At 52.8% G+C, this 17,028-nt stretch overlaps 2 protein-coding genes across 4 annotated transcripts; both read left to right on the top strand.

The window, feature by feature from the left end:
* The first annotated feature begins 3,514 nt into the window (after positions 1-3,514).
* On the top strand, positions 3,515-7,534 carry C11H19orf25 (chromosome 11 C19orf25 homolog). The gene is made up of 3 exons (XM_032791643.2): positions 3,515-3,579; positions 5,040-5,202; positions 5,926-7,534. The coding sequence occupies exons 2-3, from the start codon at positions 5,067-5,069 to the stop codon at positions 6,120-6,122; spliced, it is 333 nt and encodes a 110-aa protein (XP_032647534.1). The 5' UTR covers positions 3,515-3,579; positions 5,040-5,066; the 3' UTR covers positions 6,123-7,534.
* Positions 7,341-13,910, top strand: LOC116831334 (granzyme M-like). Of its 3 annotated transcripts, none has more exons than XM_032791357.2 (6): positions 7,341-7,392; positions 8,982-9,274; positions 9,794-9,950; positions 10,900-11,044; positions 12,031-12,288; positions 13,452-13,910. In XM_032791357.2, exons 2-6 carry the CDS (start codon positions 9,214-9,216, stop codon positions 13,617-13,619), a joined length of 789 nt encoding a protein of 262 aa, XP_032647248.1. In that variant the 5' UTR covers positions 7,341-7,392; positions 8,982-9,213; the 3' UTR covers positions 13,620-13,910. The 3 variants fall into 3 exon arrangements, with proteins under 3 accessions (XP_032647248.1, XP_032647162.1, XP_032647417.1); XM_032791271.2 differs by having other exon boundaries at positions 8,954-9,274; XM_032791526.2 differs by lacking the exon at positions 7,341-7,392 and having other exon boundaries at positions 7,616-9,274; positions 9,797-9,950.
* The last annotated feature ends 3,118 nt before the right edge of the window (positions 13,911-17,028 follow it).

Raw genomic sequence — 17,028 nt, 5'->3', positions numbered from 1 at the left:
CATAAAAGTGCATTCTTGCTGGTTATTATAACCTTAATACACATTCTTCACAACTCAGAGATAGATGTAGGCTTCATTTTTAGAAGGTACACAATATACGTTTCTAAACAGTGATTTATTGTTGAAAACTTTTCAGAATAGTTTTACGGCTATATCAGAAGATGAAGGATTGTTTGGTTATTTCATTTACCAAAGGTAATTGAAGCAGTTCACCTCCCAATGACTTCATAGATATCTATCTCCAATTCAACAGGTTAATCATTAATATTTGGAGGATTTTCTTGCCATGCTGTATTAGGAGAAGAACATCACCAGACAGACATTTACATTGTTTTATTTAACTAAAGCTACGTTATGTATTCTGGATTTTTTTCTTCAACAGCAAACATAATAGTTTTAACAAAACAAGCATATGGATTTTAAAATAAACACATGAATGTTTAACTAAATTCAAAAACACGTTTGTTTTTTGTTAAAATTGTTTAGCTAAAATAGTTTTGTTTAAAAAAACAAACAAACACAAACATTCTGTTAACCTAGCTGTTCTGTTAACATTCAATTTGAGAAACTTAAAATATTGGCTTCTGTAGCTAACTCAGTTGTCTTCACGTTCATTTTCCTGTTTGTTCACAATCTGGAAAAGGAAAAACAAGCTTTCCTGCTTTTATTTTTTAGAATGAATTAATCCAAAGGAAGAAAATATTCTTTCTACGCCAGCAGAAGAAGCTGCTGCTCTTAAAAGTGAGATTATCACTTCAACAGTCTCTGAATCCAAGTGCTTAAGTGACTTTCACCAGTTCACTGGTGGGACTTTCTTTAAAACATCAGCAAACATATGGTTCTTGTTCCCAAACTGGGTCTCTTTTATGGCCTGCTGCCATTATAGGTTTTCCCTTCTAGTCAGAGAATAGTATTGTAGATCTCAAATCACTGAAGGCTACACTCAGCAAGACTTCTGGAATATACTGCTCAAACAGTTTCGCTTTTGTTTCTACTGCCTGTCCCTCCCTTCTCACATTATCTCCAGATTTCTTCTCCTATTCCACTTCCAACAATCTTCTATTCAATGAACTTTTTTAAACTTTGCACTTTTAGAGAGAGGTAAGGGATTGACTCTGTGTATACAAATTTGCAGAGTGACAATAGGGTTGAGGTCTGTTGTTTCTCACCTCTAGATATCATTTACTTATTTTAAAACATTTTTGCTGTTAACAAGCATGTTATCTCTGGAGACACAAATCCAGAGTTTGAGAACTGCAAAACTAAGCATCTCTGATGGTATCTTCTAGACTGAGCACTGAGTCCCATTGGGTGGATAGAAAGATTAACCTAAATAATCTATACAGAAGCCTGTGGAACCCCATAAGATTGGGTCCCTAATCCGTGAACTATTAGAACTCATTTACAAAACTTTTCTTAAACATTGCATAAATACACTATCTCATACTATAGAATTTGTAATCCCTATTCCATGATGAGATATCTTTGAGTTAGAATGTAATTTAATTAAAACTATTCATTTTTTTCCTCAAAAAGCATTTTATGAAATCAATTTTGTAGAATCTAAAAAACTTTTTTAAAATCTGGATTTTTATCCACCCTGCTTCAACCAGGGCTGACCTTAGCAGCCCCTGTTGCTGCTCACTGGGTGCCAACTGAGACTTGCAGTTTTGACATAACAGGACATGCAATTTCTTGTAGCAACACGCTACTGGTTTTACCCACTCACCTGCAGTCATCCAGTTCATAGTGCTGCTGTGGTGCCACTAGAGATTTTGGTGTGTTGTACATGCTGATGTTGGGATGGGTGACAGGATTTCATGAGGGACTGAACCTTAAGCGCTGTGGCTAAACAACCTTTTTGCTGCACTGTAATGGTGGCTCCATAAACCAAGAGCCCCTATGGGAAATTTGCAAGTGGGTATCCCTACCCCAGTGGTGATACTGAATGAACTACAGGTTTATTTGTGTAAGCAGGGTCTGAATGAGCTCTCCCCAACACCTAGTGGTGAGCTGTGGAAAAAGACTTCAGAAGCTGATCTTGTTTGCATAGACACACCCATCCTGCCTAGGTGCTGAGTATGCGGGGCTGGCTCCAGTCACCAGCCGACCAAGCACATGCTTGGGGCAGCACCTTGGGGTGGGGTGGCGCTTGGGTTTTTGGTGGTTTTTTTTTTTGGTTTGGCCAGGCGGTGCTGGGGGGGACGGGCGGGCGGGTGGCATTACGGCAGGGCGGTGCTCTTTTTTTTTTTTTTTTTTGCTTGAGGCTGCAAAAAAGTTAGATCTGGCCCTGTCAGTATGATGGAATTGCTTGCAAAAATTTAACCCTTCTGCCAGGTGGCTCCAGTAGCAACAAGGGTCAGATTCAGTGTCTAGGGCTTCCTTTTCACCAATACAACACAAAACTAGTTCAATTCTCCCCCGTCCCCCCCTCTGTGACCTGGGCACCTCTAATAGGGAATACTTCCCCTCTCGCAAGCACAGAGTCTGAATGTAGCAAAAACTTTTAATAAAAGGAGGAAAATAACTCAACATTAATTTAGGAAAACACCGCAACTAGGGTTCATAAACACAAACCGAGAGCAAAAGCCCCACTCCCAAGTAAGTTACCCAGTGTCCCTTTCCTCAGGTTCTTAAGTCCAGCAACCCAGAAGTCCCTTTAACCGGCCCATCCCTTCTCTGCACTCCACCCACTCACAGTTGCTGCCCTTGGCCAGTGCAGCCCAAGTTCAGAGGTTCATCTCCCACCCTGTGTGGAAGGCAGAGGCAGGTAAAGAGGCACCTTACAAGCGGCACTGCTTGGGCACTTGCTCGTCGCCCCAGTGGCTGATTGCCATGCCTCTGGGAGGCTCTGCTCTGGCCCTCTCTGCCAGCCGCCCTAAACTGTAGCTACCTCTCTAAAAATGCCTGCAGGCCAGGGGCTGTCAGTTGCCTCTCTTCCTCCCTACCCCTGCACTGGCTACCTTTCATGGGAGCTGATCCCCCTAGGAATTTGGGACGGCACCTATTCCACTGACCCTCAGGGCCCCCATGTCTAACATGGTGTCTCAAGGCCGCCTACGGCCGCTGGGCACAGCACCGCCTGCCCCTCGCCTCGTTCCACCCGCCTCCCGCTGGTGGTCCAAATCTCACCCCCTGACTAATGCTCTGCAAAGTGCCCACCCCGTGTGCCCTGGGGCAGGGCTCGCCCCTTCTGCCAATGCAACGCTGGGGCGCAGGGGGAGATGCAGGGTCTGCGGTGACAATTCGGGGTGCAGCCCCTGGGGATGTGGGGGGTGGCCCCGAGCTCCAGATCAGGATGTGGGGGGCAGAGAGCAGGCTGGGGGGCGGGGCCTCCGGGGCCGTGGCTGAGTCACGTTTCATCCCCCTCCCCCATCTGCCTCCCAGCCCCTGGCTCGCAGCCGCCCCAGGCCGCAGCACGAGGGGCGCGCGCGCCCCCTTTAAGGGAGGGGCGGGGCGTATCATGCAGCGCCGGACGCCAATGACGTGACAGGGGCGTAACCGGAAGTGGGGCCTGCTCCTGAGCTGGAGGGGGCGGGACAGACGGTGGCCGGGAAGGGGTTCGGGGGCAGCGATCAGGTGAATTTCTGGGTGGGCGCGTCCGTTCTCGGGGGGTATCCGGGGAGCGGGCGGTTGGGCGCGGCACTGTTACTGGCCCCGAGTGGCACGGGCCGGCGGGAGATCCTGTGCGTAGCGATGGGCTGGGGGCACGGCATAGTACGTCTCAGGGTCAGGCGGTGGGGGTGCGCGGTGATGGGGAGCAGGGGTGTCTGTGTATGCAGTGGGGGCTTAGGGGCTGAGGATATCGGTAGGGGTGGGTGGTGGGGAGGGGTGAGAGGGGGGACTTATGGTAACGAGTGGGGCTGGGCGGGATATGTGAGGGGTGGAATGGGAGATGGAGAGGGCATGTAGCAGGGGGGCGGGGTAGGTAGAGTGGGCAGGGTGGGGAGCAGGGGGTATATTGATATTGAGCAGGGAGTTGGAAGGGTTACGTATGAGGGGTGGGGTGGAATGGGGGCAGGATAACGGTAGGAGTGTGGGCGTAGAGAATGGGGAGGGAGGAGATGGGAGAGGGGGTCTATTTATGAGTGGGGGCTTGGGGTGGGGTTTAGCTGGGTAGGGCAGGGCGTGAGAAATAGGTGCAGGGGTATACAGTAGAGTGGGGGCTTGGGTGCGGGGGATATCAGCGTACGAGTGGGGAGAGACTAGGGGCGGGATGGGGAGCGGGGTCTATGGTACGAGCAGGGAGTTGAAGGGATTATACGGTATGGGATGGGTGGAAATGGGAGCAGGGATTATTGGTATGAAGTGGGGGGCTTGGGCAGGATATACGGTAGGGTGTGGGGTCGGGGATGGGGAGGCAGGGGGTCTGTGGTATGAGTTGGGGGCTAGGGGCGGGGATATCGGTAGGTTGGGGGTGAGAATGGGGGCAGGAGATGGGGAGCAGGGGGTCTATGGTATGAGCAGGGAGTTGGAAGGGGTATACAGTATGAGGGGTGGGTGGGAATAGGGAGCAGGGGGTATATGGTATGAGTGGGGGGCTTGGGGGTGGGGTTATAGGGTAGGGGCAGGAGTGAGAATAGGGGCAGGGGATGGGGAGCAGGGGGTATACAGTACGAGTGGGGGGCTTGGGGGGCAGGGATATACGGTACGAGTGGGGGTGAGACTAGGGGCAGGGGATGGGGAGCGGGGGGTATATGGTACGAGCAGGGAGTTGGAAGGGATATACGGTATGAGGGATGGGTGGGAATGGGAAGCAGGGAGTATATGGTATGAGTGGGGGGCTTGGGGGCAGGGATATACGGTAGGAGTGGGGGTGAGAATGGGGGTGGGGGATATGCAGTACGAGCAAGGGTGGGTGGCAATGGGGGCATGGGATATATGATATGAGCAGGGGGTATAGGAATAGGGGTATGGGATATACAGTGTGCATTGTGGGGGCAGGGATAAAGGGTGTATATCCAGTCATGGGGGGCAGCAGCATTATATCAGCAGGCAGGAAAGTCACTGACTCCTTAGTCTCTTCATGCCCACTCCAGGATGCCCGTTTATGAGGTGGGAGAGTTATGAGCTCGAAAGGCAAGAAGCGGGTGGTTCTGCCGACCCGGCCTGAACCACCCAGTGTGGAACAGATCCTTGAGGATGTCAGGAGCACCCAGCCATCCGATCCCATGTTTGTCCTTATAGCAGAGTCCAATAAAGGTAGGAGAATGTATCCCAGCTCTTTGCCTCAGGAATCTCCATGATCCAGTCTGTATGAAATCTACCAGATGATGGGAGCCTATCTCTGTTCACTCCTAAAATCTCCGTCAGCGAGCATTGCACAAATTAGCCCTGAAAGTTGCTGCCATCTTGCCAGTTTGTTGACTTGGGGGACATGAATTGCTGGGTCTCAGTCCCATTCTTGGGGGACACCTCTTTATAGTCCAAAATCCACAGCTGTGATTGCTGCTTTTGTTGACAGTTTCTTCAGGGAAGTCATAGACTTCATGGGGCCTGGAGACTGACCTTCCCTTTCACCTGTACAGGTGTCTTCCCCTGTTCATAAGTAAGGCGCATTGGTCAGAGCATGGTAGGGAGACATCCCCTGCCGCTACCTGTGTTGTGACAGTTTTGAGGCTATAAACAGACCTGAAGGTGCGTCTGATCTGAAATGCAGCAAAGAGTCCTGTGGCACCTTATAGACTAACAGACGTATTGGAGCATGAGCTTTCGTGGGTGAATACCAACTGCATCAGATGCATCCAACACGTCTGTTAGTCTATAAGTGCCACAGCACTCTGCTGCTTTTACAGATCCAGACTAACACGGCTACCCCTCTGATACTTGATCTGAAATGTAACTTAGCTTTACATGAAAAGATTACTACCCCGTTTTAAATTCATGTTATTCTCTGTCTTTTCCTCCCACATTTCCCCTCCCCAGACTTGCCTGTCCCTAGAAAGAAGGAGGAGTCTGAAGTGAAGAGCGAGCCCCTGTACCAACAGAGTCATTCTTATGTAGAGATGAACCACCGGCTCCAGAAGGCCTGTAGTCTGCTGAAGGAGAAGTGCGAAGAGCTGAAGCAGGCGGGCGCGACTTTGGAACAGAATATCGTGGAAATTAAGGAAAAAGCCTTGTGAGGTTGTCTGGCCTCTCTGGAATGCCGAGACATTGGGAGCAGAGACAGAAAGCTGGCCCAGAAGGGTTGTGCTCGACAGTAAAAAGCCCCACCTCCTAGTCCTGACGCACTTGTCAATGTGCTTTCGACTTTCACAGACGTCCCCAGTGTGACTTCTTGTTTCTGTATCCAAATTGTAGGGCCAGAAAGCCACCCAGCCAGGTAACCCCAGTGTGCACTTTGATTTAATGGAAGATCTGGCACTGCTGCATCTTCCCTGGAATCTCCAAGAACCCGCCAAGCCTCATGAATGCAGCTTCACAAGAGTCACCCCTCATGCTCATTGGAAATGCTAGGGGGTATGTGAGGGGGAGGTTCATCTTTAAAGCTAAAAATGCTGCAGGATTTGCCTCCGTAACCCCTTCCCAATGAACAACCCTGATCTCATTGCTCATGTTCGGAAGGGACTCTTGGACCAGGTGTTTCATTGAGCCATTAGGAGAACCTGATGCCAATTTCCAAATGGCAAGCTTGAACCTGACCTGGCTGGGGTAAGCGTGGGCTCCGGGCAGCTGCTGGCTTTTCGTAAGCTGCTTGTCACCGTCTCAGGTGCTTGTTGGCATGACATCCCCCTCACCCTCCAGGTTTACCTATGACTTCTCCATCTGGTACTGCCTCCGTGACGACAATATTGCTTCCTGCATCTCCATGTTGCTGAAAAAGCAAGGCCTCCAGGGTTATGACGAGCACCAGGACCAAGTGGCAGGGACGTCCATCCTCATGACGGCCGCCGAGGTCATCCAAGCTAGCAGGGTCACTATCGTCATCTTGTCGGCCAGCTCGCTGGACGACCCCTGGTGTCAGCGCGTCGTGGAGTGGAACCTGCATCATGTGATAGAGCAGGAGGGGACGAAGATGATCCCGGTTTATGTCGACGTGGAGAAAGAGCAGGTGCCTCTGGTTTTAAGGCATCTTAACGAACTCGACTACAGAAACAAATTCTTTGAGCGGAGGCTGCTGGAGAGCTTGAAAAGCATCATGCCTCCAGCTGGCCGATTGAGGGCTGGGCGCCCCTCCAAAGCGACCGTTGCCAAAAGCAGAGCCAGCCGATAGCGCTGGGACTTAGCAGCAGCAATGCTGCCGCTGCATGGAGAAACTGAGCCCCAGGGGGCTTGGCTTTGGTGGATTCCTGCCAGGAGTGACACGGTGTGTCTTGCCTTGTTCATTTGGCATCCAGGGTTTGCTATGTTGGCAGTGAACTAATCTGCTTGGCTTTGCACCTAAACTCGACGGTGAGAAGACTTAGAAAATAAAGTTGTTGCTGGTGGGAGTTTGCTATTAAAATGCAGTGGGAATCTATATGGAATGTGATCCAAGGCTGCTCATAAATCTCATTATTTAATAAGCTCTTATTAAAATCCAGTCCTCAGAAAACTGAACGGCCGAGTCTTTGTTATGAAAAGGGCCGGGTAGGGATCAGATCAGGTCCTGCTGGGAGTCAATAATGAGCTGTATTCTCAGCTCTGACCGTGGCACCCCCTAACCCCACCCAGCTTTTCACTGTCTGTGTCTGCCCTGGTAACTAACTGGTCGTCTCCCAAGGCTTTGCTACATTGATGCAGCTCACACCAGACCCCTGAGAGCTCTGTCTGCACTAGCCGTTCCCAGTGCAGATAGCAACAGATGACGATGTCCCTAAAACTGCTTTGTAGGCCTGTGCCTCAATTTCTTTCCATCTGTGAAATGGGTGTAACAATGCTTGCCTGTTTTGAAGGGGAGGGGGAGTTGTGAGCACTAGTTAAAGTCTGTGATTTCTTTGGAAGTCGTAATAACCCCTTGTCCTTATTCAGTGCTTTTCAGCACCAGAGCTCAAAGGGCTTTGCAAAGGTCAGTCTCATTATCCCCATCTTGTAGATAGGGAAACTGAGGCACATGGATGGGCTGTGACTTGCCCGAGGACACAACTAGCATACTAGTGGAAGAACTGGGAATAGAATTTTGGGATCTGGAGACCCAGCCCCTTGTTCTGTCCACTAGCTAAGTACCATGGACCTAAAAACCCAGAGAAGCCCGAGCACTTTCCTTCAGATCTCTGCCAGCACCTGGGTGTTGGCTCCACCCCAGTTTGCTCATTGGGATGTTGTGCTCGCGGCAGTTAAGACTCTTCAGTGAGCATTGGGTGGTTAAGACCTTGGTTTTACGTCTCAGAAAGAGCAGCAGAACTCTGGGAGAGGAATGGTTTTATTACATGCTACAAGCCCCAGCAGAGCTTCTTGCATGGGCTGGGTGCCGGGGAGGCGATCAAAGGGGCATGTTGCAGTCGATCACATAAGTGGTTGCGAAAATGAAGGTAGTGGCGTATCTCTTTATCGTGACAAGGTCCAGGGCTGTGCAGTGGCTGAGAGCCTGTGCATGGGGGTGACGGGTTGGGCGATGGGACTCTACGCTACAAACCTAGCTGGATCAGGGGAATGGTTCCAGCTTTGTAATCATGTTTGTGCCTAAAGATGTGCCCCTGAGCTCCGAGTGCAATAGAGAGGGAGTTAAAAGTGGTTGGAAATGGCAGGGGAGCAGTTTACATCTCTTCTGTCAGGGCGTGTGGGGGGTGTGTGTATGGGGGTGTGCTGTTGCGGGGTAGAATGTCACAGACATGTCAGAATCTGGCCCCAAAGCATTCAGGAAGCATGTCGTGTATTTTTACACACTCACTCTTGAGGGCTGAGTTCCTGTTTTTCTGGGGGTAGCGAGGTGAGCACATGCTGTGTAGCAGCTCCTTTCCTCTCGCTGCCGGTAGCTTTGGCGTGTTTCAGCTGTTGGCACCCAGCTTCTGCCTCCCTCTGAAACATCTCCCAGCCCCAGCGCGGCAACACTTTGCTTCCAGTGCCATCCAGTTTTCACAAGCGGTGAAGAAAGGCCCTACCTTGGCTGTGGGTGCGACAGCCTTTGCTCTGCAAACCTCACCCTCTGCCTCCCGAAAGCCCTTTCTCCCACTGCTGCAGAGGAGATGTGAATGCGCTCAGGGCAGGAGCGGGTATATAACTACGAGCGGAAATCCCCTCCGGCAGAAGCGGTGGGGGTGACAAAGTCTGCAGACGGCTCAGCGTGGTGGCAGCATGAAGGCAGATGGGCAATTGCTTTTCCTGGTGCTGCTGTTCCTCCCCATTGGGAAGGCTGGTGAGTGGGTGGTCACGTGGTGCTGGGGAGTGGCAGGGTGTCCCAGTGGATAGGAGCACTGGGCTGTGAATCCGGAAGGCTGGATTTTATTCCTGACTCTGCCCCTAATTTGAGTGGGCTCAGCTGAGCCACTTCTCCTCTCTCTCTGCCTCGGTTCCCCCATTGGTGAAGGACTTTGCCTTTCTCTGAAGCATCCAATATCAGCAGCTGCTGGAGCCAGGCGTCTGGACATGATGGGTCAATAGACTGATGGTTTAATGTGGCTGTGGGGGAATCCAGGGCTCTTGATTCATACTCCGATGCCCTGCCTGCTGGACAGCAGCTAGCTACCTCCAGGCTTCAGGGCTTATACACCCAAGGGCACAGTTGGAGCAGCTGGAACATGGATCGGTTCCAGCCTGGTAGTGCTGGGTTTCGAACACACCTCCCTTTCCAGGGTTTGGGGTGAGAATTGTCCCCTGCATCCGCCTTGCTCCCCAGTCCCCGTGCACTGGGCCATGTCGTGCTATTTCTTTGCAGCAGGCCAGCTCCAGTCTTCGATCATTGGAGGACGCGAAGCATTGCCTCACTCCAGGCCCTATATGGTGTCTATCCACATAGGAGGCATTCCCGCCTGCGGGGGAGTCCTAGTCCACGCGCGCTGGGTGCTGACGGCTGCGCACTGCTACCCCAACCTGTGAGTACAGAACCCACCCCTGGCTGGTGGGTTCCTGCAGATTAGGGCCAGAGGAGCAGGCTCCCAGCTCGGCTGGGGGGAGCAGGGGTTGCTCTGCTGTTGCAGGGGCAAATAGTGAAACCTGGATTTAAGAAATGCCAGAGGAAAAGCCTTGATGCCAGCCCAGAGGGGAAAGGGGCCGTTATTTACCGAACACCTGTCGGAATCTCACCAACCAGTAGAGTAGCAAACAAGGACCCCTGAAGGTCATTCAGCTAGGCAGGCGCGCAGGGTCGGGGTTGGTCATGAGGTGTAAATGGGGGGATTGAATGCAATTGGATTCTTTCTTCAGCTCCTCCGTGGCTTTGGGAGAGCCAGACAGGTCCCCTTTGAAAAATGTGGCCTCTGATTTGGGGTCTGAGGGCCTGATTTTCAGAGGTGGCTGAGCGTCTCCAGCTCCCCTAACGCCCACTGGAGTTGTGGGCACTCAGCCTCTCTCAAAAGAATCTGGCCCAAAGGTGTGTCATGGGCTGGGCACCCCAAAACCAAAGCACCCCAAATCAGAGGTCTCTTTTTTTTTTTTTTTTTTTTTTAAAGTGGCCTGAATGGCCCTGACCCTCAGAGGTATTTGGGCACCTAACTTCCAATGGGAATTAGACACCTAAATACTTTTGAAGAATCCGGGCCAACGTGCCTCCCTCTGCATTCCCAGATGATACTTGCTCAGCTCATGGGAGGCTACTGCATGCAGAGCCCGTCTGCCCTCAGCACGCCAGGGGCATCAGTGGTTGGGCCAGCGTCACTGGGGTCATGAGTCGAGAGCTGGGGGAATGTGCTCCACCAGAAAGCCGACTTGCTTCTCTGACTGCAGGCTTAGCTTTGTGCCTCCCCAATGGGGTGTTTCCACTGGGATAGCCGGGTGTCTGCAGGAGGGTGCTAATGCTAGAGAGGGTTTCTTTTTGTGTCTCAGGATTCAGGGTCCCATCAGGGTGATGGTGGGTCTCCATTGGCAGCCCAGGAGAAATGCCCGAGTGCAGGTCTTCACTGTCGCAAAGTTTGTCCCGCATCCTTCCTACAACCGCACAACCCTGGCAAATGACATCATGCTGCTCAAGGTATGTGGGCTTGCTAGGAAGGCATGGGAGCCTGTCCTACAAGGCAGCAGCGTCTGAGCATGTGGCTAGGGCAGTGGAGTGGGTTCAAATCCTGGCTGATCCTGTTGTTTGGTCTTGGGCAGGTTGTGTTGCTGCTGTCTGCCTCAACCTGCATCTGTAAAATGGAGGTAGTAATAGTCCCTAGCTCTTATCAGTGGATGTCAAAGCACTTTACAAAGGAGAACAGAGTTGTCATCCTCCTTTTACATATGGGGAAACTGAGGCACACGGAGGGGAAAAATGTCATGCCTGAGGTCACCCAGTGGGTCAGTGGCAGAGGCAGGCCTAGAATGCAGCTGTCCTGGGTCCCAACCGGGGGCCTAGCTGCTAGGCCATGCTGCTAACCATATCAGTATTTCCTTTGTGGATGGAAAACACTGTGTTAGGACCCTCAGAGGCAAGCCAGGGTATTCAGCACTGCGTAGGATTTACTCCTTCCTTTGTTCCTCCATCTCAGGGTAGGGGGAAGGTTGAGTGGGGTGAAGCTGCAATGGGGAGAAGCGGGGCGGGGGGTCTCTCTGGAGGCCTCTCCTGCTGCGGCTAGAAAGGTGAGATTCAGAAGTGACAAACTGCCTAACCCTTACAGGAAATCTTTAACGCGAGCAGTGCTCTCTAGCCAGCCTTGAGTCATTCTCAGCTCACACCCTCGCCTCTGAGGTGCTGGTAGGTGTGCAGCCTGGCCTTGCTTTCACTGACGGGTAAAGTATTTTCTGGAGTCTGGCCTCTTTAACAGAGTGAAGGATGCTTCCCTTTGTCCCTCAGCTGCTTCCCAACAGCTAGGAAGTCTCATTCCTCCCACCCCTTTCCGCCATCCCTCGGCTTCTGGGCCTGCACAGTTTCCTCTAGGGTCGGACTAGGGGCTTGGCCTCTCAGAAAGCAGCCTAGAAGGTGCAGCCTGGCAGAGTCTGTCCCCAAGGCCTGACCTTGGCTTTCGCTCCTGCCTGCAGCTGGACAAGAAGGTGGTTTGGAACAAGGAGACGAGCCTTCTCCCACTGTCCAAGAGGAATCCGACCCCAGGGACCCTGTGCAGCGTGGCTGGCTGGGGGAGGTTCAGAGAGGGAAGCAAATATTCCCACGTCCTGCGTGAACTCGATGTCAAGGTGATGGACATCAGGATGTGCAACAACAGCCAGTACTGGCATGGCGAGGTCACCAGCACCATGATGTGCATCGAAGGGATCAAGAAGGGCTCTGCCCCTTGTCAGGTGATGGCTTAATAGCAACGCTGGTCTAGAACGGGCTGATGGGGGAGAGTCCCCAGCTGGCTGTGTGCAAGGGGGACGGCCTCGTTGCTAGGCCTGCATGCTTAGTTGCCTGTTCTCGAGCATGCATGGAGATGGCAGGATCCTACAAGTGTGCCCCAGACCTAGCTAAGATACTAAAGAACCCAGGGAACATGACTAGGGTGACCAGATGTCGTCCTGATTTTATAGGGGCAGTCCCAATTTTGGGGTCTTTTTCTTATATAGGTTCCTATTATCTCCCACCCCCATCCCAATTTTTCATATTTGCTATCTGGTCACCCTAGAACATGACAGACACTGACAGGCACAGGCACCGACTTGCTGAGTTCCCCGGGGGTGCTTGCTCCCTGCTCTGCCCCAGACTCTGCCCCCAATCCACCCCTGCCCCTCCCCAAAGCATGCCCTGCCCTCCCTCTGCCTCTTCCTGCTCCCCATCCCACCCAGCATCTGCTGCTAAACAGCTGATCAGCAGTGGGCAGGAGGTGCTGAGTGGGGAGGGGGAGGAGCTGATCGGCAGGGCCCACCATGGGGTGCTGAGCACCCTCTGTTTTTTTTCCATGGGTGCTCCAGCCCCAGAGCACCCACGGAGGCAGAGCCTTTGCTAATAGGGATGCCAGGGGGTCTGGCCACGTGTTCTCCCTGGGAATTGTCTCCAATTTTCCATCCCTGAGGCTTTGATCCTTTTCGGCAGGCGAGGATAAGTGAGGTGCAGGGAACTGCTGGCCAGGGTCTCCCCAATCCTTTGAAGCCCTTGGTGGTGGGCTTGGCAGAGAGGCTAGAGACAGAATGGGCCATGGTCAGGGCTGAGCTCCGGTGGGGCACGTGTGGGACACTCGCCCTACTCTGCACCCGCTCTGTGGAGAGAGGACTCCAGTCTCCAGGGCTATCAGTCAGGCCCCTTTCACCAGCACAGGATTTGGTCCAAGCTTTTGGTTAGCTCCAGTCCTAGGATAACCCTCAGGCCTGCCCTGTGCAATGTGCCCCACTGCCTCTCAACTCTCTGTTGCTTGGTGCTACCGCCTCTGTGCCCACCCCTGGGCCCTGCCATGCTCCTGACCCTCACTCCCAATGCTGTGCGGGGCCCTCCCAGGCTAACAGACGCTGTGAACTCTGTGCTGTTGCAGGGTGATTCCGGGGGCCCTGTGGTGTGTGGAAAGAAAGCGGAGGTAGCTGGCGTGATCTCCTTCACGGGCAAAAGCTGCGTCGATGTGTTCAAACCGCCCGTCGCAATGGCTGTCTTTAAATACAAGACGTGGATCAAAAAATACCTGCGCTGGGGCCGAGACCTGTGACTGCAGCATCATTTGTAAGCTTGCCTGTCCATCCCCTCTGCTGTGTATTGACCCCTCGTCGCTTCCCTATGCTGCCCAGGTTAGAGATCAGCTCACTCACCCAGCCACGTGTGCCTCATCCATCCGTCCGGGCACTGCTGGTGCAAACCCACGCCCCCACCCCCCTTGCCTACCTGTTCTCTTACAGAGGATTCAGCTCTGTCCTTCTCTCTCTCAGGAAACTGTCTGCCTGCATCCCTGTGTCATGCTTCCTGCTGCTGATTTGAAATAAAAGTGAAACCTCACCTGGTCCTAGGTAGTGGTGGTGTATGTCTGCGTCTTGGGGGTATCACGCTGTGGTTGCCCCAGCTACAGCTGACACCACAGCCGTGTCTTGTAACAAAGCTAAAGTCTTGGCTAGACCAACTCCGTGTTGGAAATTGGAGCTGGGGGAAGGAACAGCTGGGTGGTGAGCAGCTTCCCTGCCCTGAGAGGCACTTGCTGCCTCCTGTAGCGATTACAGAGAGGCAGGAGCCTCTAAGCATTCCTCACATCACCTCCCCGGCCGGGGTGCATCTATACTACCTGGAGAAGCCCAGCTAGCCCTTGAGATATGCTACACAAACACTGTGTACGGTATGTGGGACACTAGCTATGTTCAAAGCTCAGGTTTTCCCAGCTCTGTGCATGGTCTCTCTGGGCAGAGTATCTGAGAGCCTGGTGTGAGCGGTTAGTATTATCCCTGTTTTATGGCTGGGGAAACTGAGGCACAGAAAGGGGGTGGTGGTGTCTATGTTAAAGTTGGGCATTAAACCCAGATCTGCAAGCCAGTGCCTTACCCCTGAACTCACCCCCTCCCCTTCTGGTGAGCAGGATGATGTGCCTGTGAATCAGCAACTCCTCAAACCAGCAGAGGAACCAACCACCTCTGGTTATTAAATGAAAACTCCTCCCCCGCCCCTGCTGGCTCTCTCCTCTCTACTCCCCCCTGACCACCATTTCCAACTGGCCATGCCGTCCTTATTAGCAGGGTGGAAAATAAAGAGAACGACTTCCTAGTTATACAGCTTTAATTTTAATACTGTCCAGTGCCCCAGTAAAATAACATCCTTAGTACATACAGACAGCAGGTGGGGGAAGAAACCAGTAGCAAAGAACAGGACGGCTCAACATTCAGCATTGCTCGACAGAAGAGGATGAAAGCTGAGGGTAACTGTTAGGGGCTGCTAGGCTAACAGAAAGCACAGCTGTGGGGAGGTTGTATTTTAAAGTTAAACAAATAGTTACTGCAAAAATGGTGAGGTAATGCAGGTGTCCCCTGTTACGACAGGTGTGTTGTACCCTGAATTAATTACAGCATTCGGACTGAATGGTGTGTGTGGCTCCTGAAGGGGGAGGGCTCAGGTGCTTTCTTTCCCTGGGGGAGGAGAGACAAGACCTTTGCTTGTTTAACCCCATCGCTGCAGCCCCATTTGCTGAACCGACTCCCATGGCTCTGAGTTTGCCACCGCAAAGGCCTCCCACGGGGTTGTGTGAGAGGTCATGTCCCAGAGAGCGAGGTGCTGTGGGCCCCACACAGCAGGATGGGGGGGGGGGTTTGCACTCATGTTACAGCACAACCCTTTGGGGCATGATGCAACCACGCAGCTGCCATCGCTGCGGGGAGGAGAGAAACTGCTAGAATTGCAGGGGAGCCAGCTTCTCTGCAAGGGGATCAAGGCTGTTGAGTGCCACAGCTGGGGTTGGTGTGAGCATGTGGGGGCCAGCACGTGTTTGGAAGGGGCAAGGCAGGCGAGGGGAAGGTAGGAAAGTTCAAGCCACGAGGTGGGTGCTGAGGCTGGAAAACCCACCTGCCCCAGCACCCTTCCCTTGAGATCAAGGAGCACAAGCCCCATCAGGAGCTAAAGTCCCACCTCTAGCCAGTGCAGCAGTTGGTCCCCAGGGTGGATTGCAGCACAGAGCCTCACTGCTGCAACCGGTAGGGCTCTGTCCAGCCTGTGCCAATGATGGGCCCAAGGAGCTGCCCCTGTCAGCTGCAGGCCAGGCCCCACAAGGGTAAGGTGCCCCCCCACGCCCTCCAGCAGCCCCATTCTGCTGCCGCTTCATTTTTGTAATACAAGAGTTGCAACGCATGTGACTTGAGCCCCTTCCAAAGCGAATTAACCCACCGCTCCCCAGGGAGAGCGACGCAGGAGCATTAGACTGTGTAAGATAGGGAGGCAGAGGGGGGGCAAAGATAGGGAGGCAGAGGGGGGGCAAAGCAAGTGGCCTTGTTCAGGGCAAGAAGCAAGACCCACTTTGCTCTTTTTTGGCACCCCGGGTCGTCACTCAAAACCATGCAAAGCCAAGGGGGGAAATCGTTGTGGTTCCAATGTTGTGGCATTTCACACCCAGTGTGCATGGGTGGAAATCACCACAGCAGCCCTGAGCCAGCCAACCCCAACCCTGAGGTGGTTTTTTTCGCTGTGTAGCTTTGCAGAGCAGGGCCTGGCTGACAAGGCTAGCAGGCAGGACTCGAGCTGGGGCGCTGGCTAGAGAGGAGCCAGGACCCCCAACGCCTACATGTCCCCTGCTCGCACAGTGAGTGCGGACAACATGAAGAGCACAGGGTCAGGCCCCATACACAGGCCACGCCTCCGCTTTCAGCACTGCTTCAAAATGCCCAGAGAAAGGAGGGAACTTCCCCCTGCAGAATGTATTTAGCAGCTGCTGAGAGAGAAGGGGGTGCAGGCTGGCCCTCCCAAACCCTCCTGACCTCACACAGCCCATCTAAGGGGGGGGGGCGCTGTGACTTGGTGGATTTAGTCCAGTTCTTAGTGGCCCCCATCTCCACCCCATAAAAACCATTCCTGGCTCTGATTGGCGCCACCACAAGCAGGGCTGAATAGGACCCATGTGCCAGGCTGCCTGTCAACTCAGGCACATGGGACGGGCGATGCCCAGCCACTGATCGACTGGAGCCTTTCAGCTGCAGGACTGTCCTTTCGCCAAGCCTAGCGTCACTATGACCAGTCTGTATTTTGAATTGCCTATAAGGCTCTGCCTAGCACCTGAAAACAACGTCAGGGGCTTAGTAGCGTAGCTGGGGAAGGGTTTTTCCATGAAAAAATTCAAAAGAAACAATGTTTTGCAGCCCTTATTGGTGACGCATTGGCCATTTTCAGTCCCATTTTTCTGTTTTGAGAGGTTTTTAATCAAAAACTGAAATTTTGTTGGGGGAGAGGGTTTCTGTTGAAAAACTGGAAATTTTGGCACCTTGAGGACTTAAAATGTAGGGGCCAAGGGCCTTTCATGCAGCTCCAAAATGGGGCAGTTAGGTGCATACGTCCCCTTTGTGAACGCCAGCCTCTCATTCCGGACTAAAAATGTGGTGGTGCTGTTGAACTTGCCCCACTTCCAAAGTGAATAGAGCCACCACCCATGGAGGTCT

This window comes from Chelonoidis abingdonii, chromosome 11, assembly GCF_003597395.2.
Source record: "Chelonoidis abingdonii isolate Lonesome George chromosome 11, CheloAbing_2.0, whole genome shotgun sequence".
Lineage (NCBI taxonomy): Eukaryota > Metazoa > Chordata > Testudines > Testudinidae > Chelonoidis > Chelonoidis abingdonii.
This window is presented reverse-complemented; position numbering and strand designations above follow the sequence as displayed.

What these genes read in the sequence shown, in the direction of transcription:
- C11H19orf25 (XM_032791643.2), top strand. Translation starts at nt 5,067, where the DNA reads ATGAGCTCGAAAGGCAAGAAGCGGGTGGTTCTGCCGACCCGGCCTGAA. An exon ending in TATAGCAGAGTCCAATAAAG is followed by an intron (nt 5,203 to 5,925) that starts GTAGGAGAATGT and finishes TCCCCTCCCCAG; the next exon opens with ACTTGCCTGTCCCTAGAAAG.
- LOC116831334 (XM_032791357.2), top strand. Translation starts at nt 9,214, where the DNA reads ATGAAGGCAGATGGGCAATTGCTTTTCCTGGTGCTGCTGTTCCTCCCC. An exon ending in GCGCACTGCTACCCCAACCT is followed by an intron (nt 9,951 to 10,899) that starts GTGAGTACAGAA and finishes TTTGTGTCTCAG; the next exon opens with GATTCAGGGTCCCATCAGGG. An exon ending in AGGGCTCTGCCCCTTGTCAG is followed by an intron (nt 12,289 to 13,451) that starts GTGATGGCTTAA and finishes GTGCTGTTGCAG; the next exon opens with GGTGATTCCGGGGGCCCTGT.